Source organism: Cyanistes caeruleus, chromosome 8 (assembly GCF_971803275.1).
Source record: "Cyanistes caeruleus chromosome 8, bCyaCae1.hap1.1, whole genome shotgun sequence".
Lineage (NCBI taxonomy): Eukaryota > Metazoa > Chordata > Aves > Passeriformes > Paridae > Cyanistes > Cyanistes caeruleus.
This window is the reverse complement of record NC_141708.1, coordinates 937,670-964,135: the sequence shown is the minus strand read 5'-3', so window position 1 is coordinate 964,135 and position 26,466 is coordinate 937,670. Positions and strand designations below refer to the sequence as shown.

General features: G+C 54.6%; 1 protein-coding gene across 1 annotated transcript in view; it reads right to left on the bottom strand.

The window, feature by feature from the left end:
* Positions 1-26,426, bottom strand: part of TCERG1L (transcription elongation regulator 1 like) — a 49,319-nt gene extending 22,893 nt beyond the window's left edge. Inside the window, exons 1-4 of the mRNA XM_086899520.1 lie at positions 26,133-26,426; positions 23,835-23,978; positions 22,552-22,732; positions 13,134-13,289 (exon numbers count right to left, since the gene is read on the bottom strand). Of these exons, the coding sequence (XP_086755646.1) occupies positions 13,134-13,289; positions 22,552-22,732; positions 23,835-23,978; positions 26,133-26,426 (775 nt within the window). The remainder of the gene's footprint in view (positions 1-13,133; positions 13,290-22,551; positions 22,733-23,834; positions 23,979-26,132) is intronic.
* Between the last annotated feature and the right edge of the window lie 40 nt (positions 26,427-26,466).

Here is a 26,466-nt window from a genome sequence, read left to right as displayed (position 1 = left end):
CCTGCCCTTGAGAGGAGCTCCTGGTGCTCACCCTGGTACAGGCAGAGTGTGCCCAGGCACGGGGAGGAGGAGTTTGGGACATTCTGGCACACAGACAGGCAGTCTCATGGCAGAGAGTGTGGAATCAGTAATTGCAGCCCAGAAATGCACCCAGTCATTTTCTTATTGCTGCCGTCACCTCCTGAGCCCAGAAGGTTCTGGAGATCAGGGCCCAGGGGCTTGCTTCATTTAGAAGCACACTCCATCCTGATGAGATAATTTGGGGCAGTCCTGCCTATCTGCAAAGGACGAGAGAAGCCTCTTTGCTTGAAAAAAAAGGAAGAATTGAGCTGTAATAAAAGAAAAAATCGACTTTTTACCAAGCAGGCAGCCCCTCAGCTCTGCTCCCCCTTCCCTCAAGGACACACCGTGCTCCTCCTCAAGGCAATTCTTGCTGGGTAAACACGAGGCTGCCCAGGGGCCACCTCTGAGAAATTTCCCTTCCTTCCTCTGTTCCTTGGTAAGGCCCAGACACGTTCATTAAAAACATTCAGCACTTTCTGAATGCGATGATGCCCTTCCCTCTGCCTCAGAGCTGGGAACGTGTGGTGTTTCCTGAGCAGCAGCTGCCCTTGGCTGCTGTGCAGGGGCACAGCTGGCACAGCTGGCACAGCTGGCACAGCTGGCACAGGGCTCAGCCTGCCCAAGCTCAGCCCAGGGTGGGCTGGAGCTCAGCTGAGCCCCCTGCAGCACTTTGGGATGCTCCCAAAGCCACCCCCAGGGGCTGGGAATGGCAATCCCTGCTTGCCCTTCCCTCTGGGATGCAGCCCAGGGGCTCAGGGGCAGTGGGGATGGATGGGCACAGCTCCGTCCCACCTGGAGCTGCCACCAGCCCCTCAATCCAGCTGGGAACTGCACCCCAACAAAGGGAACAGGCTTGGCTTGGGATGCCTGGGGACAAGGCCAGAGCAGACACAAACAGCATTTACACCAGGGAACCCCAGAGTCCCAGACTGGTGTGGCTGGGAGGGACCTCAAATCCCACCCCAGCCATGGCAGGGACACCTGCCCCTGTCCCAGGTGTTCCCAGCCTGGCCTGGGGCACTGCCAGTCCCCACACAGCCCACGGGACACTGCTGGCAACGTGGAGCAAAAAGGAGGAGAAATTTATAAATCACCATTTTTTAGCCTCCTACCCAAAGAGACACAGCCCTGGAAACATCGGCAGCTTTTGGCAGAATTACCCCAACTGCTTTGCACTCCTTCATCAGCCTCTGCTGTGCTTTGTGTTTGTTTGGGTGTTCCCTTTCCTAAACTGAAATCTCTGCTGAAGAGCTCCTTTTCTGCTGCTCTGGGAAGCGACAGAGACCATCCATGAGCCAGGCTGGAGCACAGGAGGGTGAGGAGGAGCTGGGAGGGGAGGGGTGACAGCAGCAGGATTTGTCCCTGGCAAGGCAGAGCTCTCAGCAGGTGAGGTGATATCTCATCTCAGGGATGGCACTGCCTGCCACGGGGGACTCGAGGACATCACAGAAGAGGCAGGAGCTGCTTCTGGATTTTGGCACAGAAATGTTTTGTGTTTTTTCACTTTAAAATTGATGGTGTAGAAGCCAAGTCACCCCACTGGATCCCATCAGATGAATAAATTGCCCTGGAAGGAGGTCAGGAAATTAGTGAAGGGTCTTGTGTCTTTGGCGAAATGAAAAATAAAAGCACGAGGCACAGAGCTCCAGCTGGAGAGAGATTTATGCAGAGACAAATCAGTGTACAGCAGAACAGAAACACGGAGAGGCATCACCAGTCTCTTCCATAAGACACCTCTGGTGCCCCAGGCCAGGCTGGGCAGGGCTGGAGCAGCCTGGGCCAGCGGGAGATGGGATTTAAGGTCATCCCAACCCATCCCATGGCTCGGGATCTCCAGCAGATCCCAGCTCCTGCTGGCTCCCAGCCCGACCCCGCACCCTCCCAGCACCAGCAGGAGCTGCACTTTTGTTTCTGCAGGATCATTTGGAGCTTTCATTTCAATATGCATTGCCATAACCACTCCAGGAACTGGTGAATGCTGGAGTAAATTGCTTATTGGAGCGGGGAGGGAAGACGGGAGATGGGAAGTCAGCAAGAATTCCTGAAAATCTGCAGAGTCAGGGCTCAGTGACAATGAGCACCTTCTGCAATGAGCTGTGCAGGGGGAAAATTTCCCTCTCCGCTTTCTCCTCTTTTAACGAGCTGCTGTTCTGCAATTCCCACCAAATGAGCAGGGAAAGGAGGGAAGGCACAGCGGCTTCCACAGCAAAGTGAAATCAAAGGTAATGAACCCCTCGAAAAGCTGGAGTGCCACCTGTAAAAGCCGTGGTTTACAGCCCTGTCCTGAGCTGCTGATGCTCACCTGCTAAAACGAGCCAGGGACGCTGCAGAATCCCCTCAAAAGCAAATTATCCAGTGATTCCATGAGAGTGACAGCACCAGCAGAGCCCCACACCCCAAATAAATATATTTGGCACATAAAATATCCCCCCAAAGCCTGTGCTGGGTGCTGCTGCTCTCTGCCACCAGACAGGGACAATCCTGGGAAGCCCTGAGTGCCCTTCAAAACCCTGCTTTGGGAGCATTTGCAGAGCCCCAGTTTAAAAGGAGCCTCAGAGGAGTGATTTTAGCTGAGGTTTAGCATCCCCATTTCTTCCCTTTTGGGGGAATGGTTGTTCAAGGCCCTGTGGCCACCCCAACAAACCCCTTGCCCAGCCCTGACCTCCTCTGGTGCTGCCCTTGTGGTCCCAGGCAGGAGTTCCCCCCTTTGTGCCAAATCCCAACTTTGGCTTTATGGGAAAAAAGAAGAGTTCAAGCTGAAGGAAGAACCCTGTGAGCAGCAGAAGCTAACAGAAAGCATTTCCCAACTTTTAATGAGATTTCTCATCACAAGAGCCACGAGAGCAGGACCCACCGTGACGGAATTGAACCCGACACATTTAATAACAGAAATAGCAGGATTATTAAACCCCATTCAAGCCTTGCTTAGAAAAGCAAATGATGCAAATCCTCACAGGCCCTCGTGTCCCTGGGTGGCTGCTGCAGGCTCTGCTGGGCTCAGCTCCCCCAGCTCCAGGCTGGAAATGCAGCTCCTGCCGCTGTTTTGGAGGATGGACACTCAGGGGTGCCAGCCCAGGCTCTCGGGGCATTGCTGAGCTGCCTGTGCCAGGCCAGGAGCCCTGTGGGTCCCTGCCAGCTCAGGCTGCTCTGAGATCCCAGATAAACTCACTTTATCACCATGTGAGGCTGTGAGACCCTTCCTGGGCGCCAGGGAAAGCAGAGCCCAGGGGGTTCTCCTTGAGCCAGAGCACAAACACTGGACAGCACAAGGCACCAGGATTTAAACCATTCCTTTAGGGACACTTGTGGGATTATTTGGAATGATTCCTCTGAGTTTCTGAGCTGTTCTGGCACTCCTTCCATGGGATCCATCGCTTCCCAGGACAGACCAGCCACTCATCTCAGCACAGCCCCCATCCCAGGGCTGCTGCTCCCCTGGCATCAACACCCCTCCAGTGAATCCAGCCAAACCCTGCTTCCCAAAACTCTGCACTGAGAATGAGGCATCAAGCTGCCTTTACTCATTAAAAAGGAATCTTGGCAGAGCTGTGCCCAAAAATGGGACAAATCTCTGCACCTGGGGGGGTCCTGTTCCCAAATGACAATGACAGTGACATTTCACACACTCTGAACCAGCACTGGAACAAAAAACACTGAAACCTTCCCTGGCTGAGCTGGGCTGGAGAGGGCAGAGGCACGAGAAAAGACAGAAAGGGAGAGGGAAAATGATGGGAAGTCTCCAGCAGGGAGAAGCCAGCCCACCATGTCCCCGAGGTGGCACCAGGAGTGGAGGAGCCCGGACATCTCCTGGATCTGCAGGTCAAACCGAGGGCTCTGCCTCACTCCCCGAGTTCTCTCCACAAACGGGATGAGATCACCACCAGGCAATAATTGATTAAACAATTCATTAACTCCCTGGGACCCCTGCAGAGGAAACACTCACCATGATCCCCCCAAGGCCAGCAGAGCTGATCCCCTGGGCAGCAAACACTGAGGGAATTCAGAGAAAATAACCCAAATCTGCTGATCCAGCCTTTGCCTGTACAGACAGAGGCTCCTGCTGGGCAGGGACACACAGAGCAGGATTTGGGACTCTGCAGGGACACACAGAGCAGGATCTGGGACCCTGCAGGGACACACAGAGCAGGATTTGGGACCCTGCAGGGACACACAGAGCTGGATCTGGGACCCTGCAGGGACACACAGAGCTGGATTTGGGACCCTGCAGGGACACACAGAGCAGGATCTGGGACCCTGCAGGGACACACAGAGCAGGATCTGGGACCCTGCAGGGACACACAGAGCAGGATCTGGGACCCTGCAGGGACACACAGAGCAGGATCTGGGACCCTGCAGGGACACACAGAGCAGGATCTGGGACCCTGCAGGGACACACAGAGCAGGATCTGGGACCCTGCAGGGACACACAGAGCAGGATCTGGGACCCTGCAGGGACACACAGAGCAGGATCTGGGACCCTGCAGGGACACACAGAGCAGGATCTGGGACCCTGCAGGGACAGGGAGAGCCTTCCCTGGAGCCAGGGGAGTGTGAGTGTGGGGCTCAGAGAGCCCATGGAACCCCACCAGCCTCTGCATTTACCACCCCCACGAGCAGCAGCTGGAGCCAAGCCAAGGGAAAACATCCCCAGGATTGTTTATCCTGCTGCCTAAAACTCTGATCCTGCTCTGGGCTTTGTTTTAATTGCTGTGGGATCGTGCAATATCCTCACCTGGGACCCTCAGGATTGTCCATTCCAGCCCCTGGCCCTGCCCAGACACCCCAAAACCCCCCCTGGGCATCCCTGGGAGTGTTCTCCAAACTCCTGGAGCTCTGGCAGTGCCCATTTCCTGGGGATCCTGGGCAGTGCCAGCACCCCTGGGGATGAACCTTTCCCTAAATCCAACCTGAACCCCCTGGCACAGCTCCAGGTGTTCCCTGGGTCCCTGCCCCAGGGAGCAGAGCAATATAAATCATTATTAATAGTGGCATTAAAGCCTCAACAATCTGAATTTTTCTGGCACCCCACTGAGAGGATCCCTCTCAGTTCCCATTATCCCAGGCAGGGAGTTAAATGATAAATCCCATTCCCTCTCCAGTAAATGCCAAGCAGGACACAGACCTTTCCAGCCTGGGTGTGTAAAACCCCCCTGAGATCCCCCAGATCCCCCAGCCCCTGGCTCCTGCTGCATCAACACCTCTCTGCAGCCAAAGCAGGGGAAATCAAGCTCCAGTTGGAATTGTGGCCAGGTTCTGAGAGCAGCAGCTCTGACCCGGGTGACCTCCCTGCCCCGGGGACCTCCTGAGCAGGGAAGCTGATAAAAGACTCCTCTTGAATTATTCATGGGGCCATCACAGCAGATTGGAAAACAAGGCTGGAGGTGCCCCCTGCCAGGGCAGGGGTTTGTGCTGGGCTCCAGCAGAGCTTTCCTGAGCCCAGGGAGGGGAGGTGGGAGCACCTGAGAGAGAAAAGGGCATGGTGGTGAGGATGAGGATGATCACCCCACACCCCTCACCTCACAGCCCTTCTCACTGCTCCCTCCAGTCCCATTTCCCAAACTTCCATGATCCTTTTCCAGCCCCACACAAACTCCAGCAGCAAATCTCCATCTCCTCACTGGAGGGGAGGCAGTTCTGAGGGAACACACTGAATTACGAATTACTACACCAAACCCTCAGAACCTCCCCTCTCTCCCCGTCCTAGCACAGAAATTATTCCTGCACCAAGCAGTGCTTTGTGTTTCGGAGTGAGGTCTTCAAACACTCATTTATGGGAGGGATCTTCAAACTCTCATTTCTGGGAGGGATCTTCAAACTCTCATTTCTGGGAGGGATCTTCAAACTCTCATTTCTGGGAGGATCTGAGTCAGAAATTGGGTTTGGAGTTTTGAACCCAGCCAGCCAGAAACCAGGAATGTGAATCCTGGGCTCCATTTTTATGGAGGTTTCTGAGCCAGGTTAAGGTGCCTGGGTTTGGACACTCCAGAGGGAGCTCAGTGTGCAGCAGGGGCTGGCAGGAGGGGTTTTCTGGGAATGACAGAATCCCAGCCTGCTTTGTGCTGGAAGGACCTTGGAGCCCATTCCAGGGCAGGGAATATCCCACTACCCCAAATATCCCAGGCTGCTCCCAGCTGGCCCTGGGCACCCCCAGGGATCCAGAGCAGCCACCACCACCCCAAATCCTTTCCCCTTGTCACCATCACCACGTCCTGCACGTGCCCACAGAGCTGCAAGTGCAGTGAAATCCATGAAATTCCATTTGCTACCCTGGGGAAGCTCCCATGGCACACTCAAAATGGGGAAATGTAATTAATTCCACTTATTTATATTCTGGCCAAGAAGGAAGATTCATTTTACCTCCTTACATTTCTCTGCACTTTAGTGGGGCCTGACTGAAGAACAGGGGGAGAATAATAATGTTAATAATAATAATACTAGTAATAGTAAATAGTAATAGTAATAATAATAGTAATAGTAAGTAGTAATAGTAGTAGTAGTAGTAGTAATAATAATAATAATGATAATAATGATAATTATAATAATAGTAATAGTAATAATAATAGTAATAGTAAATAATAATAACAATACAATAACAATACCAATAACATTAATATTAATATTATTGATATTAATAATATTACTATTACTATTACTATTACTATTACTATTAATATTAATAGTAATAATAATGATAATAATGATAATAATGATAATAGTGATAATAATAATAATAATAATAATAATAATAATAATAATAATAATAATAACAACAGCACCACCACAAACCGTGAGCTCTCAGCCTTGCAGATCTCCCCCACATCATGCCATGGTGCCCTGGAATTTCTATTCCTCCATAATAAACCCCAGGTATTTTATATTATATTTATAATAAACCAATCAGGTATTTCGATATTAATTTGAGTTTCCAAGATAAATGTATTTTTGAATGATTCAAAGGATGTTTTGTGGCACAGGGTTTGCTCAGCTCTCAATCCCCTCGTCCTTCCAGGGTTCCCTTTACCCCAGGGAATGCTGAGCTGTCCCTGTGCCTCACACACCGTGCTGAGAATTCCACCAGCAGCTACAGGACCCTGCAGATGCAAATCCTAAAAGTGGAGATTAATGCACTGAGATTGTGGAATTTCTTCCTCCATCAGCTTCAGTTTTGCACTGAGTTTCCCCCACATCCAGCCCAGATTCAGGGCAAACATTGGGAATTTATCAGTTGAAATCCCCTCTGTGGCTTCATTTGCCAGCATCAACAGCTGAATAATGAACCTGGCTGAACACACAGAAAATAATCTTTAAAAAGTGCTTTTTTCCTCACTAATAAGCAAGACAAAAGCACACAAAGCAACATCACTCCCATCTTGTACAGGGACCTCGGCAAGATTTGCTCCCTTGTTCCCCTCTCCAGGTCCCCCAGTGCTGGAGCAGCTCACAGGAGCTGAACATCCACTGAGAATTATTTTACATCCCAGCACATCCCACTAAGCCTTGGCCACATTGCACAGCTCCTAATGGGTTAATTATAAATACATTTAAGGACACAGCAGCAGACACTGAAACAAGGTGTTCCCTCAGCTCTGATGTAAAACTCACAGAATTCCCACAGGAATTCTCATCCATCTTCTGGAGAGGGACAAGCGAGGACTCCTCTTGGAACGATCCCATCATCCTTCCAAGCCTTATTCCTTTGTGTCACTCCATTTGGGTTTTCCTTCTAGGACTTCTGCTCCATTTATAAGAAATATATCCAGTTTGGTGAGGACTTTCCAAGCTACACAAATCTCAATTAATGTGAGTGTGCTGCAGAAAGAAGAGCCCAGCCTGGCCAGCGCAGCCCAGGGACACAGGGAAATGCCAAACTCCTGGTGTGACCCCTGGGAGGGGCAGCACCTGCACACCTGGCCAGGGAAAGGCACCTGGCAGGGACAGGATGCTGCTCCTGAGGGTGAGAGCTGATTTAAACACTGCTCAGCGCCAGCTTCGCAGCCAAACCCCACTCAGGGTTTTAACAAGCACTTACAGATACAGTAAATTAACCCTGGCTTCCGTGACATTTACCAAGAGCTGGGCACGACTGAGAGGATTTGGGCTGTTTGTCTTCTGGAGCTGCCACTGGAGCATTGATATTTGTCCTTTTGTCAATACCTTGCTATTGCACTGAGAGCCTCTCCTGCTCACCGTGGGAGCCTGGACTGTGACCCTGCCCTGATGTCCTCAGGTCCTGATGTCCTCAGGTCCTGTCCCTGCTCCCCAGACACCCCACAGCCTTGGCATGGCCTGTTTGTACATCACAAAGTGCTCTGTGATCCATAAATCCACTCTGGTCCCTCCAGTGCTGGCACCAATGAACCCCCAGGGCTGCCCTGGCTTTCAGCACGGCTGGTGCAGAGCTCTGCAAGATCTCAGAGCTGGGCCTGACCTCACCCTGCCCTCCTCCTCCAAAAAAAGCTGAATTTCTCTGCTCTGAGAGCCATCACCCCATTTCTTACAGGGTCTCAGGGGGCCAGTTCCAGCTCCCAGCAGGGATTCCCTGTGTGAGGGAATTCCCTGTGCAGGGAGAAGGGAATTGGTGCCATTCCTGTGGGTTCTGGGCATTCTCTGAGCCCCTGTGTGAGCTCACCTTCCCTCTCGTGTGCCGACACACACAGGGAGCCAGAGGGTGATTCTGTGCTGAATGTTAGCAGGGGTAGGAAGTTATCACTTTAATAACTATAAACATTCATTTCCTTGCTTCGTTACCCAGCATTAGAGCTGGGCACATCATTTACAAGGGGCTCCTTCGAGCTCCTCAGCATTCCCAGGGAGCCTGTGTCATCCAGACTCGAGGCACACCCAGCCAGGCAAAGCCTCCTCGGGACAGGAATATCACATTCCTCCCCAGAACGTTCATTTCTGCTCACCCCAGACCTTGGAACTCTGTGCAGAGAAGGGCTGGACTAATCTGAAGTGAGAACTGCCCAAGAATTCCCAGGGATGGATCCCTAAAGGATGGGAGTGAGCCCAGCAGGGACACCCAGCCTGGCAGAGCCTGCAGGAGCCACCCCAGTGCCCAGAGCTTCCCAAGCTTTCACTCACTGGGCTGCAGCTGTTAATTAATCTCATCAAGAGAAGGAAAGAGAGTTTGGAGTTTGCACAGAGGTTGGACAAATGTCTCAGCCCAGCTCTCCCAGTAAGCAGCTGGGAAACCTCTGGGAAAATGCTGGAACACCAAGGCCAGGCTGGACACTGGGACAGGGGGAGCTGTCCCTGCCATGGCTGGGGTGGGATGGGGGGTTTGGGGTCCCTCCAAACCAACCCATCCTGGGGTTCTGGGGTTCCCTGGGGACCTTAGGCTGAGCTCAAGGGTTCAATGGGAGTAACTCCAGAGCCCCATTACCCACCCCCAGCACGGGACCCTTCCCCAGCACGGGACCCTTCCCCTGTTCTGTGCCCACTCTGGACAGTCTGTGCTCACTCTGGACAGTCTCTGGTCACTCTGGACAGTCTGTGCTCACTCTGGGACAGTCTGTGGTCACTCTGGATAGTCTGTGCCCTCCCTGGGACAGTCTGTGCCCACTCTGGGACAGTCTGTGCCCACTCTGGACAGTCTCTGGTCACTCTGGACAGTCTGTGCCCACTCAGGGACAGTCTGTGCCCACTCAGGGACAGTCTGTGCCCACTCTGGACAGTCTGTGCCCACTCTGGACAGTCTGTGCCCACTCTGGGACAGTCTGTGCCCACTCTGGGCAGTCTGTGCCCATTCTGGGACAGTCTGTGCCCACTCTGGACAGTCTCTGGTCACTCTGGACAGTCTGTGCTCACTCTGGACAGTCTGTGCTCACTCTGGACAGTCTGTGCCCTCCCTGGGACAGTCTGTGCCCACTCTGGACAGTCTGTGCTCACTCTGGACAGTCTGTGCTCACTCTGGACAGTCTCTGGTCACTCTGGACAGTCTGTGCCCACTCTGGACAGTCTGTGCCCACTCTGGGACAGTCTGTGCCCACTCTGGACAGTCTGTGCCCACTCTGGGACAGTCTCTGGTCACTCTGGGACAGTCTGTGCCCACTCTGGACAGTCTGTGCCCACTCTGGGACAGTCTGTGCCCACTCTGGACAGTCTGTGCCCACTCTGGGACAGTCTCTGGTCACTCTGGGACAGTCTGTGCCCACTCTGGACAGTCTGTGCCCACTCTGGACAGTCTGTGCCCACTCTGGACAGTCTGTGCCCACTCTGGACAGTCTGTGCTCACTCTGGACAGTCTGTGCCCCTCTGCTGGCAGGAGGAGCTGTTTCCTCCCCAGCCCACCCCAAACCATCAGTAACTGTGCTCTGAAGCCTGGCTCAGTCAGCTGCCCCTGCCAAGGAGGGACCGACGGACACCGGACAGAGCTCGGACACAAACCTGGCACCGAGAGCTGGGCTGGACACACAGCACTGAGGTGCTGAGAGGAAAAAGGCTCAGTCACTTCCCAGCTGTTCTGTGGCAGCCTCAACCACCACATTTAAACCCTTAAATAATGCTGAGAGCCAGGGAACAGGTGGCAAATGGATATTATGGCAGATGGTGCCTTTTTTAATATTTGTGCTGGCTGCTAATTTACAGAGTCCATAACCACAAACTCATCTCTTACCTTCTTCACTCCCAACATTAAAAACCTGCATGTGAGGAAAACAAATGCCCACTTCTTTCTGCAGTAGCTGCAGAGGGGTATGTGAGATTAGCAGACACCCCATTCCTTAATTACTGCAGGTAAGTGCTGGTGTTTGCAAAGTTTAATGTATTTAGGGTTTCCTTGGGACAGATTTCAGAAATGCAGGTTCCTCTCCCAGCAGAGCACAGGAAGATGCAGCTCAGTGAGGAGCTGCATCTCCACAAGCTCCTGTTTAGTCTTTATGTTAAACCTGGCACAAAATCCACACTCACAGCGTGGCTGCCATGAAATATTTAAGGGAACATTTGCCTGGGAGATGCACGAGCAGCACCACCAGTGGATGCAAAACGAGGAAAGGAAATAAAAGCAATAGTAACCCAAAATGGGGCTGAAATTGCCTTGCTGGAACCTTCTCCCTTCACCTCACAGGAGCAGAGAGCACAGAAATGTGGGACAAGGCTCCTCTCACTGCTCAGAGCCTGAGCTGGAGCCTTTCCAGCCACACATCACTGCATGGACAGGTTCCTCAAGCTTCTATCTTTTATTCCATATAAAACACTATTTTATGTTGCTATTAAACCCAGGGCTTTTATGCAGCTTCTCTCCCGTGCGTTTATTTCATCATTACAAGTTTTTCTAAGCTCAGCACAGTGACAAAATAATCCCCAGGAGCAGCACTGAGAGCAGAGCCAGGGCACAGCAAGCTCCCAGGCCTGGCTGCTCAGCCCCACTCCCAGGGATCCAGCTGGGATCAGTTTTAAAATCAGTTTTAAAAATGAAGTTTAAAAAATGGCAGCTGCACTGTGCACACTCTCAGCTCCCCATAACTCCTGGTGCTTTGCTTCAAGGGAATTGCCAGGAATTTCCTCTGTGAGGATGGAAAAGCAGCAGAGCCTGGATGCTCACCTGCCCCGTGCCCTCCCCACACCTCCCACCTTGTGTTACCACCCTGCTCTTCCCAAAGGTGCTGATTAGGCTGCCAGGAATTCCCTGTAAGACTGCAAAACTAACCATAGTCAAAGGTCTAAAAAAAATAAATATTCACTCCTAAGAACATTGATGGAGCAAATCCCTGTGGTTGGAGACACCGGACTGCACAAGGAAGGAATAGGCCACTGATCTCTGATGGAATCAATTAACAGGGAACAATCAATTAACTGGGGTAATCACACACAATGGTCAGCCTTCCAGGCACCAATAAACACCGAGACTGAAGCTGGAAATAATTTATTTTGGGGGTTTTTAAGTTCATTGCTACTGCGTGCCTTTCATGAACTCCAGACCAGGGGAACGTGGGCAGGTCGTTAACCCCAAAGTGACTTTGTAGGTCACTGGAGGATCAGGAAAAACATTTTCAGTCATTCCACAGAATCCCTGGGGCTGGAAAATCCCTCCCAGCCCAGGCAGTGCCAGCCCTGCCCCATCCCCACCGTGTCCCCACCCCGAGCCCTGAGTGCCACCTCCAGCAATTCCTGGGACCCCTCCAGGGATGGGCACTGCAACCCTCCCTGGGCACTGCCAAGGCCTGAGCTCCCTTTCCATGGGGAAATTCCTGCTGCTGTCCCCCCTGAGCCTGCCCTGGCCATCCTGAGCTGTTCCCTCTCCTCCTGTCCCTGTTCCTGGCAGCAGATCCCAAATCCCCCCGGCTGTCCCCTCCTGCCAGGGACTTGTGCAGAGCCAGAAATTCCCCCTGAGCCTCCTTTTCCTGCACTTCCCTGCTCTGGGTCCATTTTGTCATCCCAGCCCTGGTCCCACAGCTCACAGCACTGAGGTTCTCCAGGAACCAGAATCCCTGGGATCCATTTCTCATTAAAGCTCTCCCACCAACGCCAAACCAGAACTGCACCTTCTGCAGAATTCAATCTCCTTGTGCCTTGCTGTGCTACACTCCAATTACCAAAACGATGGAAAAACGCACCCTCATTTACATTTTTAACTTAATTGGCAGATAACTGTTCTGCAAATAGCCCCAAGCACGCCAAGCCCAGGTACAAACCTGCCCTGAAGCTGCCAGCCAGGCAGGGATGCCCCGGTGCCTCCTCAGCTTCACCTGCAGACAGTTCTCAGCCCACAGGCAGAAAAGAGAGTGAGCTTCCAGCAGTGAGCACACCTCGGGCTCCCTCGGGGAGAAGGTGCAGGCTGTGCTGTCCCAGCTCTGAGCTCCTGAATGTGCTCAGGACCCCAGGGCTGCTGTCCCACCTTCCCCACAGACCCTCCTGAGATGAGGGAGGAACCAGCTCAGCTGTCCCTGAACGTCCCAGGGCTGTGGGCACGCAGAGCTCTGGGCTCACTCCTGACACAGTCCCAGAGAACGCCTCCAACTGCTCCAGAAACCGGGGATTTAACCCAAATTGACCCCAGCGCTCGCCAGCAGCCACACACCAGCCCTGTGCTGCCCAGAGCAGCTCCTGGGGCCACAGCAGGACCTTACCTGGGAAGGGCGAGGCCAGGAGCGGGACCTTGATGGGGGAGAGGGTGAGGAGCTGGCAGGGCTGCAGGCTCGGCCCCGCGGGGGCCTCGGGCTCCAGGGCCAGCAGCGCCAGGCTCTGAGAGCCACCCACGGCTTTAAGGCTGTTCTGGCAACCACCTGTGGGACAGAGAGAGAGAGAATGGGTGTGAGCTGGAGGGGAGAGCAGTGGGACCGGGGAAAGTGGGTGCTCAGCACCCTGAGTTTTGGCACAAGGTGGAACAAGATGCAGCACGCCCCACCCAGCCCTGCGAGAGAGACTCCAGAGCCTGAGCAGGTGTTTATGGAATAAATCTGTTTATTGTGCCCAGCTCTGGTCTCCAGAGCTCAGGAATCGCTGAACCACAGAATCACTTCCATGGGAAAAGATCTGCAGGGTCATCAAGTCTGAATCTTGACCATCCCCACCGTGTCCCCACCCCGAGCCCTGAGTGCCACCTCCAGCAATTCCTGGGACCCCTCCAGGGATGGGCACTGCAACCCTCCCTGGGCACTGCCAAGGCCTGAGCTCCCTTTCCATGGGGAAATTCCTGCTGCTGTCCCCCCTGAGCCTGCCCTGGCCATCCTGAGCCGTTCCCTCTCCTCCTGTCCCTGTTCCTGGCAGCAGAGACAAAGGAAGAATGCCAAGGAGCTGCTGGAGAGGGTCCAGCGGAGGCCACAGAGCTCATTTTGGGACTGGAGCATCTCTGAGATGAGGAGAGACTGCGGGAGCTGGGCCTGGTCAGTCTGGAGAAGGGAAGGCTGAGAGGGGATCCCATCAATCCATACAAATCTCCCCAAGGGCTGTCAGAGGACGGTGCCAGACTCTGCTCAGCGGTGCCAGAGACAGGACAAGGAGCAGTGGCCAGAAGCTAAAGCACAGCAAGTTCCAGCCCAACATGAGAAAACTTCTTTGCGTGGAGGGGCCAGAGCCAGGAACAGCTGCCCAGGGAGGGGCTGGGGTCTCCCTCTCCAGAGCCATTCCAAACCCTCCTGGACACGTTCCCGTGTCACCTGCTGCAGGTGACACCGCCTGGGCAGGAGCCTGGAAATGATCTCCAGAGTCCCCTCCAAGCCCAGCTGTTGACTGAGACATTCCTGCAGGACTCCCAGAGCCCCTTTGCTAGTGGTGATTGCACATCCCCAGCCTGTGGCTGGAGCATTTTTAGCCATTAAACCCCACAGATGTGAACACATCACCATCACCCAGAGGCACAAGGCAGCAGTGACTCACACAAACTGCACAGAGTTATTGAATTTAAATGAAAAAACTTAATAAAAAAGTCAAATATTTGAAAGCACGGAACACAATTATTCTCAGCTTTCCTAAGTGTAACAGTCTGATGTCAAATCTGAATTTATTGCTACATTAGGCACCCACTGCTCCCTCACCTGCCTGGCTGCTCTCCTGTGTCCTGCACACAAATCCCTGAGTTTGACAAGCTCTGCACCTTATCTCCCTCATCCCAAAAACTCAACAGGACACTTCATGGAACCTCTGGGGCTGGAAAATCCCTCCCAGCCCAGGGAGTCCCAGTCCTGCCCCAGCCCAGAGCCCTGAGTGCCACCTCCAGCAATTCCTGGGACCCCTCCAGGGATGGGCACTGCAACCCTCCCTGGGCACTGCCAAGGGAACCCAGGAATGTCCCAAATCCAAGCTCAAACACCCTTTGGCCCCTGCACCATTCACTCCCCAGCCTGGCAGTGACAGGGAAGACCTTCAGAGCTCAATTGTGGCTGATTACGTTAAATAAACAAGAGCAGGAGTCGTAAAACTCTTGAGGAGCAAAGCAAATCTGACAAACAGCAGCTGTTCCTCCCTCCACACCGAGCTCGGGATTCAAAAATTAAGCAATCATCAGCTTATTTTGGCATCCAGCAAAGCTCTCAGCCCGGTGCAAATCCTGCAGGCAGCAGGAGCCAGCTGTGGCTCCACAAATCCCATCTGATCCCACTCCTCACTCCCAGGCTTCTCCTTCCCTCTGCATCCCAGCAAGGAGAACAGGGAAGGGCGGCTGGGCTGGGGGATGCAGGTAGGAGAGCACAGCAGGGACCTGGGATAAGGTCACAGGATCAGGGAATGGTTTGGGCTGGGAGGGAAAATCATCCAGTGTCCCCCAGCCATGGCAGGGACACCTTCCCCTGTCCCAGCTGCTCCAGCCCCAATGTCCAGCCTGGCCTTGGGCACTGCCAGGGATCCAGGGGCAGCCCCAGCTGCTCTGGGAATTCCATCCCAGCCCCTGCCCACCTTGCCAGGAACAATTCCTGCCCAAAATCCCATCCAGCCCTGCCCTCTGCCACTGGGAACCATTCCCTGTGTCCTGTCCCTCCATCCCTTGTCCCCAGTCCCTCTCCAGCTCTCCTGGAGCCCCTCCAGGCTCTGAGCTCTCCCTGGAGCCTTCTCCATGTGAACACCCCCAGCTTTGTCACAGCCCTTTACAAACAATTATTTCCCAACAAGATAAACCCTGAATTAACAAAACAGAAGTTTAATATTTTCAGTGTCACCACAAAATGTCAATTATTTCTACAGTCATTACTCCTCTGTGCCAAGGAACACCTGCAGATGCACTGAGCAACCGGCACACAGGCCAAGAAAAACCCACAAATATTGAAGTTTTGATCATTCAGCAATGGATAAATGAAAACAGTTTTTTCTGCCAGACCGACAGTGGAAATTAAAAAACAAAATATAAAACCATCAGTGTCCAGCCAATCCAAGGGTTAAATACAAGCTCATTGTTCATTGAGTGGGGAGTGGAACAATCCTTCAGCGGGGTGAAGCACCTGCCCTCCCAGAGCCTGTGCTCATTCCCAATTCCAGCTGTCTGCTGCTGGGAAAAACCCACAAAACACCTCCTGCAGCTCCTGTGAAAGCTAATGCTGTCTGCAATCACGGCCTTCCTGTGCCTTCCTGCAGGGCACATGAGCAGAAAGGTTGTTTACTTCTCGTTTGATTCCTTTCTTCTGGAGAGGAGGATGTGATTTCCCCAAAGAGGGCAGGAGAACAGGAAAATAATGCGAGCCGGGGCCAGCCGAGCCCGCGCTGAGCAGCGCTCCTGGAGCTGCCTTCCTTATTAAACTTTCATCAGGCCCCTTATCAAAGTTTCATCACTCAGTTGAAAGAGGAGTTTGGGTGGTTTCCCCTCCTTTGATGGAGCTCTCTCTCCTCTCCTGCTGAAGATCTCCGTGGAGGAAGGGCCAGGCTGTGCTTTGGGTGCTGGAGGGAGCGCGGGCAGCGGGAGCTGCTCTGCCCCAGCCCAGCATCACCCACTGCTCACCCACCCTGGAGCCTGGCCCAGACACCTGGGGGCTTCCATCTCCTCACAAACCAACCAGGTCTGCTCCAAGTGTTTGCAAAAAGGCCTTGGAAGGGTTTTAGAGTTACCTGGAATTTCAACAGTCAAATGCCATGGAAAGAGGAGCGAAATGCCATCACTGCCATTCCAGTGAGGGGGAAATGAGGGGTTTTTCCTGGCCGTGGTGCTTCCCCCAGATCTGGTTTTGCCAGGTCATGGTACACCCTGGCAGTGAGGTGAAAACTTCCCTGAATCCCAGGATTATTGAGGCTGGAAAATCCCTCCAGTGCCAGCCCTGCCCCATCCCCACCGTGTCCCCAGCCCAGAGCCCTGAGTGCCACCTCCAGGAATCCCTGGGACCCCTCCAGGGATGGGCACTGCAACCCTCCCTGGGCACTGCCAGTGTTCCTGTTCCAAAAACCATCCTCATCACCCAGCACCAGTCCTGCTGTAACAGGAGCTCCCAAATTCTCTTGGAAGGAGCTCTGTGCCTGCCCTCACAGCCCCTCACAGCCCCACAGCCCCCCAGCCCTGCTGATGGCTTTAAGCAGAATTTTCTCTATTTTTAAGAAGGAATCTCTGCATCTTTAAGCTCTGATGCCTTTAAGTAGAATTTTCAGTATTTTTAAGTCGGATTCACTCTGTCTTTAAGCTCAGAGTCCTTAGGCAGGATTTTCACTATTTTTAAGTAGGATCCTCTGCATCTTTAAGCTCCAGGACTTCAAGCAGAATTTTCTGTCTCTTTGACCTCAGCTGCAGATGGAGCCTGATGGTGCCATTGTGACCCTCAACCCCCTTCTGAATGCAGACAGATGTTCCCAGCTGTGCCAGGCAGCTGCTGCTCAAGGTTTCCTGCCTTACAGCAGTGGCCTGAGGGGATGTGGCATCTCCTCCTGGGCTTCTGCCAGCCCGAGCTGAACCTGGCCCAAAGCTGGGTGGGGGCACCTCCCCAGAGGGCACCAGAGACCCCCGGGGGCACAGAGAGGCACAGGGACAGTGCCAGGTGAAAGAATTCTGCAGGAGGAGGTGATGGGATAATGTGGATGAGCCAGGAGGGTGTGTGGAGATGTCAGTGGGTAAATTTGGATTTGTGCAGAACTTTCACAAAGGGGAATGAAAGTCTCCTTTCTCAACCTGAGCCTTTGCCTGTGTTTGGAGTTCCTAAAAAACCCTAAACACCCCAAAACCCCTGCAGAGGGAAACACAGGGGTATCCATCCCTGCAGAGGGAAACACAGGGATATCCATCCCTCAAAGGGAAACACAGGGATATCCATCCCTGCAGAGGGAAACACAGGGATATCCATCCCTGCAGAGGGAAACACAGGGGTATCCATCCCTGCAGAGGGAAACACAGGGATATCCATCCCTGCAGAGGGAAACACAGGGATATCCATCCCTCAAAGGGAAACAGGGATATCCATCCCAGCAAACACAGGGATATCCTTCCCTGTAGAGGGAAACACAGGGATATCTCAGTGTAAAAGGAAACACAGGGATATCCATCCCTCAAAGGGAAACACAGGGATATCCATCCCTGCAAACACAGGGGTATCCATCCCTCAAAGGGAAACAGGGATATCCATCCCTGCAGAGGAAAACACAGGGATATCCATCCCTGCAGAGGAAAACACAGGGATATCCATCCCTGCAGAGGAAAACACAGGGATATCCATCCCTCAGAGGGAAACACAGGGATATCTCAGTGTAAAAGGAAACACAGGGATATCTCAGTGTAAAAGGAAACACAGGAATATCTCAGTGTAAAAGGAAACACAGGGATATCTCAGTGTAAAAGGAAATACAGGAATATCCATCCCTGCAAAGGGAAGCCAACACACCAACAGCCCTGGAAAAGGAAACAAACACAGGGATGTGCCTGCTTTCCTGGTATCCCTGCTTTCCAAGGGTGAAAGCAGCTGCTGGCACTGCCACTGGAACCCCTGGCTGTGATTGCCAGGAACATTTTCCTGCTCGTGTGCAATAAATCCAAATCCCTGGCTCCTCACAGATCCCCCCTGCCCTGGGAGTGCCGGGAGAGCTGGATGTGTTCACCAGGAGCTCTCAGGACCACCAGCCTCACCAATAAAGAGATTGCTCCTGGGTTAATTTCTGTAATTTAAGTGAGAAAACAAACTTCACTCAAAGTTTCTCTTGAGTTGGGGAGGTAAAAGGAAAAGCGCCAAAAAACCATAAACTCAATGAGCAAAACAAAAACTTTGTGAGGGCTGTGGTTAAAGGCAATCGTTCCCAGACTGGGCTTGGCAGTGCTTGAATGCTCCAGGAATAAAGAGAGGTTTGATGGCTTTTCAGGGACAGCAGTGGGGTCCTGCTGTGCCATTCTCTGGCCCCAAACAGGGAGCCCCAGCACCAACTCCAGTACAACATAATCCAATTTGGGAAGCCAAAACCCGAGTGCTTGTAAATGGAGATGTGCTTCAAAGACGTGTTTAGGAAATACAGAGGGTCAGAGGCCCTGGTCAGAGTATTTCATGAGAAAATAGAACCCAGACTTCACAGAGAGCAGCCCTATTTATCTCCTAACCTGTAATCTGGAGTTACCTGGCAGAGTTACCCTCCGTGTCTGGGGGTGCCAATGGCACTGACTCCGTTCTGTAAAGGGTCAGGACATCAACCCTACACTGTGGACCTGATTTTCTGTGAGCCTGAGGGAATTGCAGGCTGTCAGGAGCAGATCTCTTCCCAAGGGAAAGTTTCTTGGGGAATCTCAAACTCAAAGAGAACATTTGTAAATCATCTTTCTTTCTCAAAACAGTTCTGTGTAACTGTAGAGTGTCTTTCTCTTGTGCCACCAATGGGACAAGAGGTGATGTTCCCTTACCCAATCCTGTTAACCCTGTAGTGTAGGATTCTATAAAAGCTGACAAGTTCAAAGAATAAAAACCCCTTTTCCTAACAACTCGTGGTGTGTGCTGTGAACTGACACTGATACGTGGTGTCCAACAGCGACACTGCACTAGGAGGGTTCATTTGGCATTAGGAGAAAGAAAAGACATGAATGAGAAGGACCAAAATCTCCTTGGGATGTCCCACACCACACCCTTGTCCCTAAGCAGGAGCCACACAGAACCAGGTGAGCTTTAGGGTCCATTCCAACCCCGAGCACTGCAGAATTCCATGAAAACCTTCCCTAACAGAGGCATAACAACACCCCCTTGGCCAGGCAGCGCTGCTGGTGATGCTCCTGGGATCCAGGAGTGCCAGACCACCCCTCCACAGCTCCAAATGACACCAGCAGTGTCCTGTGCCAAGGGCTCAGCTTCCACCCCAGGGGTGCCAGCAGGGCCCGTCCAGCAGGCTCTGAGCTCCCAGGGGTGTGCAGCACACCCAGCTGGCACAGGGCTCCTGCCAGGCAGCCCAGAGCACGGCAACAGGAGCCCTCCACTCCAGAAATGCCAGCTGATTCCCTCTCCAGAAATTCCAGCTGATTGATTTCTTCTCCAGAAATTCCAGCTGATTCCCTCTCCAGAAATTCCAGCTGATTTCCCCTCCAGAAATTCCAGCTGATTCCCTCTCCAGAAATTCCAGCTGATTTCCCCTCCAGAAATTCCAGCTGATTTCCCCTCCAGAAATTCCAGCTGATTTCCCCTCCAGAAATTCCAGCTGATTTCCCCTCCAGAAATTCCAGCTGATTCCCTCTCCAGAAATTACAGCTGATTTCCACTCCAGAAATTCCAGCTGATTTCCACTCCAGAAATTCCAGCTGATTTCCTCTCCAGAAATTCCAGCTGATTTCCACTCCAGAAATTCCAGCTGATTTCCCCTCCAGAAATTCCAGCTGATTTCCCCTCCAGAATTACCAGAGCTCTCTTTGCAGAAACATCCAAATGCTGCCCTCCTCCCCAAAGCTCTGAATGAGCCAGGAGTCACTGCTGGGGACAGAGGCCACCCTGCTCCTTCCAAACACACGGCACAGAGCACATCAATCCTTGGTTTGCACTCTGTGAGAGAATAAGAACTGCTGCTCCTCACAGCAAATAACACCTCGGAGTAGCTGGAGCTGCAGCTGTTAAATTATGCACATTACCCTTCGCCAGGCTCCGTGCTCACTCCTTTATCTGAGGAACGCTGCAGCTCCATTGAGAAAACAATTATATCATTACTGATAACTGGGGAAGGCAGAGCTGCCGTTGGAGCAGCTCCCGAAATGAATCCCGCGCAGAAACCTGATTAACTTCCCCTTTATCCCACTTAACTGAGCAATTTGCTCCCAGGATTTTTATTACTCTTCACATTAAGTGCAGATATTCCATAGGAAATCCTTCCAGTGCAGCCAGAACACCTGGAGAAGCAGCCTGGGATGTGATGGACCAGCACCAACCACAGCAACATCTCAAGAAGGATGGGAAGGAATTGGTGACTGGCCCTGGCACAGGTGCCCAGAGCAGCCCCTGGGTCCCTGGCAGTGCCCAAGGCCAGGCTGGGGTGGGATGGGTGGGATTTGGGGTCCTTCCCACCCAAACCAGGCTGGGATTCTGTGATCCCATCATTTCCAGAGGTGTCTGGGGGGATTTGAGCTCCTCCCTGCACTTCTCCCGCCCGAGGGAGCTCAGCTGGAGCCAGCTCTGGAGCTGCTGCTGGAGGAGGAGCAGGGTCCAGCTGCAGGGCTCCTGAGCAAGCAGCCATGGACACGGGCACTGTCCAGGGGGAGGAAATCCCTTCCCTTCCCCTCCCGGGCTCCCTGCAGCCCACAGAGGTGGCACCAGGCTGGCAGTGTCCCTGCTCTGCCTGGCACTGCCCCTCAGCTGCTCCCAGGAGCGCTCTTGCCTTGTCTCTACCATCCTGCATGTGATAAAATACGCTTCTGCACGTTTAAAATACTGAAATATTTTAAAATATTGAAGTCTTTTAAAGGTGCAGAAACAGGAGGGGCTGTGGCTGCCCTGCCCAGACCCCTCCTGCAGCACACCCATCCTGCCATTCCCCTGGCACACAGCTGCTTTTATGTGTAAGAAATACCAATAAATCCTCTAACAAACAGAAATGAATTAACCCCAGGGCTTCCCCACAGCAGTGACTGCTCCAGCTGAGCCCGGGCAGGGCTGGCAGGAGGAGAGGACGGCAGAGCCACAGCCCCAAACACAGCCCCAGCCTGGAGAGCCAGCGTGTGCCAGGGCATTCCCTGCTGATGGATCAGGCTGGCCCAGGAGCCAGCATCTCCTGCAGCAGCCAAACCTCAGCGCTGGTGGCAAGCACAGCGTGCTGGGCTCTGCAGCTGCAGCTGCTCCTGGGGACAGCCCACGCACAGGGCAGCTCTGCTCCCACCCCGGGACAGCACCTTCTGCTCTGAGGAGAGCAGGAACAGCTGGCAGCAAACCAGGAATTCTCATTCCCACTTTAAGGGTGTATTTAGGGGCTGAAGTATCAGTGGCACTTTTCTCCTCAATGTTCTGGATAGAGCTGCTCTTTTAATTTACTCCTGCAGCGACAAAACAGAGATTCAGCCCTACTGGAAAGCACAGTCTGCTCTTGTCCAAGGATAAATGTTCTTTTCCAGGTATAAATCTAAGTTACCTAAAGCATCACAGAATATTTACACAGTTAATATTTATATTTATAGCTTTTAGTTCTTCTGTTGAGTTATGCAGATTAACGGCATTTATTTCACAAATGACTGAGCCTTCGTGAGATGATGGATCCACTGCTCCTCTCTGCTGCTGGCTGTCTGCACACACCCCACCAAAGCCTGGAAATGAGCAGCCAGCAGAATCCTACACGGGCAGGGCCATGGAATCACTCAGCGTGGAAAGGATGGAATCAATGAATCACAGGATCAATGTCAGCGATTTCTCGTTTGGAAACAAACCCAGTGGGTGGGGAGAGGTCGGGCCCTTCCCTGCAGAGGCCACCAAGCAGCTACAGAACAGCCTGGCACCATCTGCTGCAATCACACACGGCCTTCTCCTCCTCTCAGAGTCACTGAGCTGCACTTGGCCACCGAGGCTCTGCCCCAGCAGAGATCTGCAGCTGAATGGAAGCCAACCTCCGCTTCAGAGAGCAGCTTTGCCTCTCTGGGGGATGCATTAAGGGAAAACCACCAAGAAACAGGCAAGTGCTTAATTATTGATGGACTCATTTCCTGACCTGGGATGAGCTGAGGGGCCAGGACGAGCGTGGGCAGCGGTCTGGAGGCAGCAGCTGGCCTGGCCACAGCCATGGCCACTTGATTGCTCAGCAGCAGAGGCTTCTCAGCCCCCTGGAACAGCCTGGACTCCTCAGGCTGCACCCAGGCCGGATCCAGGGCAAAGGCATTGTTCAGGTAGATCTGTCCAACAGAAAGAAAGAAAGCAGAATGTCACAGTCTGAGATCCAGAATTCAGAAACACAGGTGAGAACAAAGCGTCTTTAGCTCGGGATGTGAGCTGGGGACAAACCTCCCGGAGCAGGAGGGTTTCTGCTCCCTCCACGCTGAGCCTGAAGTGAAGTGACCACTTAAAGTGAATTGGCTGTGACACGACTCAGAGTGGCTGTGGCAGCACAGGGGACAAGGGACCCCTGAGGGCAGCGCTGACACAGCCACTCCTGTCACCCCAGGGCACCGCGGCCACCGCCGGGACGGACACGGGGACGGACAGGGGACACAACAGGGACAGACACAGGGACAAAACAGGGACAGACAGGGGACACAACAGGGACAGACACAGGGACAAAACAGGGACAGACATGGGGACACAACAGGGACAGACAGGGGACACAACAGGGACAGACACAGGGACAAAACAGGGACAGACATGGGGACACAACAGGGACAGACAGGGGGACAAAACAGGGACAGACGGGGACACAACAGGGACAGACACAGGGACAAAACAGGGACAGACAGGGGGACAAAACAGGGACAGACACAGGGACAAAACAGGGACAGACACAGGGACAAAACATGGACAGACAGGGGGACAAAACAGGGACAGGGGGACAGCAGCCGGACACAGGGACAGACAGAGGGACAGCAGCACAAATCCAGGTGTTCAGCTCTCAGCTGGCAAAGGGCCAGATGTGGGAACAGAGGTGGGATGGGGACCCCAGGGGCCACCCTGGCAGCAGCCACGGTGACACCGCTCTGTGTGTGTCACTCTGGCACTCCTTTGGGACAAACAGTGGGAAAACCGGGGAGAAGGGGGAGAGGGAGAACCCCCATAATCACATCTCATAGGAAAATCGGTTCTACTCAAAGCAATAAATATTAAAGACATTTTATTCCTATTAAAACTTGGGAACAGTGAAGCTGAAACCGCTCCTCCGTCACCTGCCCCTCCCTCCGCAGGGTTTTCCTGACAAACACCGACCTCCCACAGCCCCAAACCCACAACAGCCTTCAGCTTTATGTTCTCCACGTCCTCCAACCCCCCAGGCAGGCTGGCACTCACTTTGCAGCTGGGCAGCCTTTTGTCCATCCAGCCCTTCCCGTGCGGTGGCACCGAGGCTGCGAACACGGGCGGCAGCACCGGCACCAGCTCCACGCTGGAAGAAGGGGAGAACCCGACCACGGGCGAGTGAGCTCCGAATATCCACTTCGGGGGGAGGAAAACCCAAAAAACAAACAAACAAACACAAGAGGAGGAGTTAACGAAAGGATTTTACCCTGAGTAACCGATAATTTCCTGATTGAGTGAGAGATGAGCACGGGACATGGCAGGAAGCCTCCAGCCCGACGAGGGTTTGTGTTTGCTCGGGCACGCAGAGCCTCAGGGCCGGGAGCATCCCCGGCGAGCGCTTCTGGCTCCCGGCGAGCGCTTCTGGCTCCTGGCGAGCGCTTCTGGCTCCCGGCGAGCGCTTCTGGCTCCTGGCGAGCGCTTGTGGCTCCTGGCGAGCGCTTGTGGCTCCCGGCGAGCGCTTCTGGCTCCTGGCGAGCGCTTGTGGCTCCCGGCGAGCGCTTCTGGCTCCCGGCGAGCGCTTGTGGCTCTCAGCGAGCGCTTGTGGCTCTCAGCGAGCGCTTCTGGCTCCTGGCGAGCGCTTGTGGCTCCTGGCGAGCGCTTCTGGCTCCTGGCGAGCGCTTCTGGCTCCCGGCGAGCGCTTCTGGCTCCTGGCGAGCGCTTCTGGCTCCTGGCGAGCGCTTCTGGCTCCCGGCGAGCGCTTCTGGCTCCTGGCGAGCGCTTGTGGCTCCTGGCGAGCGCTTGTGGCTCCCGGCGAGCGCTTGTGGCTCCCGGCGAGCGCTTGTGGCTCCCGGCGAGCGCTTGTGGCTCCTGGCGAGCGCTTCTGGCTCCCGGCGAGCGCTTGTGGCTCCCGGCGAGCGCTTCTGGCTCCTGGCGAGCGCTTGTGGCTCCCGGCGAGCGCTTGTGGCTCCTGGCGAGCGCTTGTGGCTCCCGGCGAGCGCTTGTGGCTCCTGGCGAGCGCTTCTGGCTCCTGGCGAGCGCTTGTGGCTCCCGGCGAGCGCTTGTGGCTCCTGGCGAGCGCTTCTGGCTCTCAGCGAGCCCCGAGCGCAGCACCGGGAGCTGCTCCAGATGCGGCTGCACAGCCAAAGGAGCGGCAGAAATGCATTTTTTCTCCACGTAAATTCCCCTGGCAAGTGGGTTCCCACAGCCAAACCACCCCTGCGGGTTCGTGGAGAGGTCTCCCGCTGGGGAATAATTGATGTTCCCGTTTCATTAGAGCAGCACCGACTGTTTTCTCCCGAACCGCAAGAGACGCTCGAGCTCGAAAAGGCTGGAAATCATCCCAGGGAACCGAGCGGGCGCCACAGCGCTCACGGCTCGCGTTTATTTTTACTTCTGTCTCCCAAAAACACGTAAAGCCGAGGCAAAACTGCGCGCAGGGCTCCGAGCCCTCGGCGCTGAGGGGCGAGCGCCCGGCTGGAGGCGCCGCCGCTGGAGCAGCCCCGCGGCACAATTAATAATTGAAATATTCATCAGGGAAAGCACTGGCGCGACACGCTGGTTCCAGTGACACGGCTCAAAACTTTGGTCTTTATAAATATTCACAGAACGCTCAGCGGCGATGCTGCCCCGGCTGCCGGAGAGCGCCTGGAGCATCGCTCCCGTTGCGGCTGCATCTGCGGAAAGCTCATCCCGCAGCCGGAGGGGAGCCCAGCCCCCCCGGAGGGACCCCCAGACCCTCTGGGAGCCCCTCTCCCCCTCTCCTCCCGGAGAAATCCAGAGCTGCTGGAAGTGCCGCTCCCACACGCGCGGGGCCGCGACCGGGAACCGAGCCCGAGGGGCGCAGAGCATCGGGAAGGGAGATGGAGAAACCGGGGGGGATGGAGAAACCGGGGGAGATGGAGAAACCGGGGAAGGGAGATGGAGAAACCGGGGAAGGGGAGATGGAGAAACCGGGGAAGGGGAGATGGAGAAACCGGGGAAGGGGAGATGGAGAAACCGGGGAAGGGGAGATGGAGAGCCCGGGGGAGATGGAGAGCCCGGGGAAGGGGGGATTGAGAGCCCGGGGAAGGGGAGATGGAGAGCCCGGGGAAGGGGGATGCAGAGCCCGGGGAAGAGGAGATGCAGAGCTTGGGAAGGGGGTGGTGCAGAGCCCAGGGAAGGCAGATGTAGAAGCCGGGAAGGGGGATGCAGAGCTCGGAAAGGGAGGATGCAGAGCCCGGGGAGCCCCCGCCGCCCCGCGGGGTCTGTCCCTCGGCCGCCCCCATCCCGCGGGCGGGGGTCTCGCTGCCGGGGCTGCCACCGGGCAGCGGCTCCGGCAAAGTTGTGTCCCCGCGGCGGCTCCGCCCTTACCTGGCCGTGCAGGAGCGGCTCGGCGGCCGCGGGCAGCAGCGGCAGCAGCGGGGGCTCGGCGGGGCCGGCCCAGCCCGGCCCGGGCCGCACCAGCGCGGGGGGCGGCAGCAGCAGCGGCGGAGGAGGAGGAGGAGGAGGAGGAGGAGGAGGAGGATGGGGAGCCCCGGCGGCGGCAGCGCCCACCCGGAGCAGCCCCGCGGCCGCGGGCAGCACCCAGGCCCAGGGCGGAGCGGGGGGCTCGGCGGGCGGCGGCCACAGCAGCGGCGGCGGGCGCGGGGCGGCGGCCGGGAGCATCCTGCATGGCCCGGCCCGGGAGCGCCCGGCTCCGCTCGCC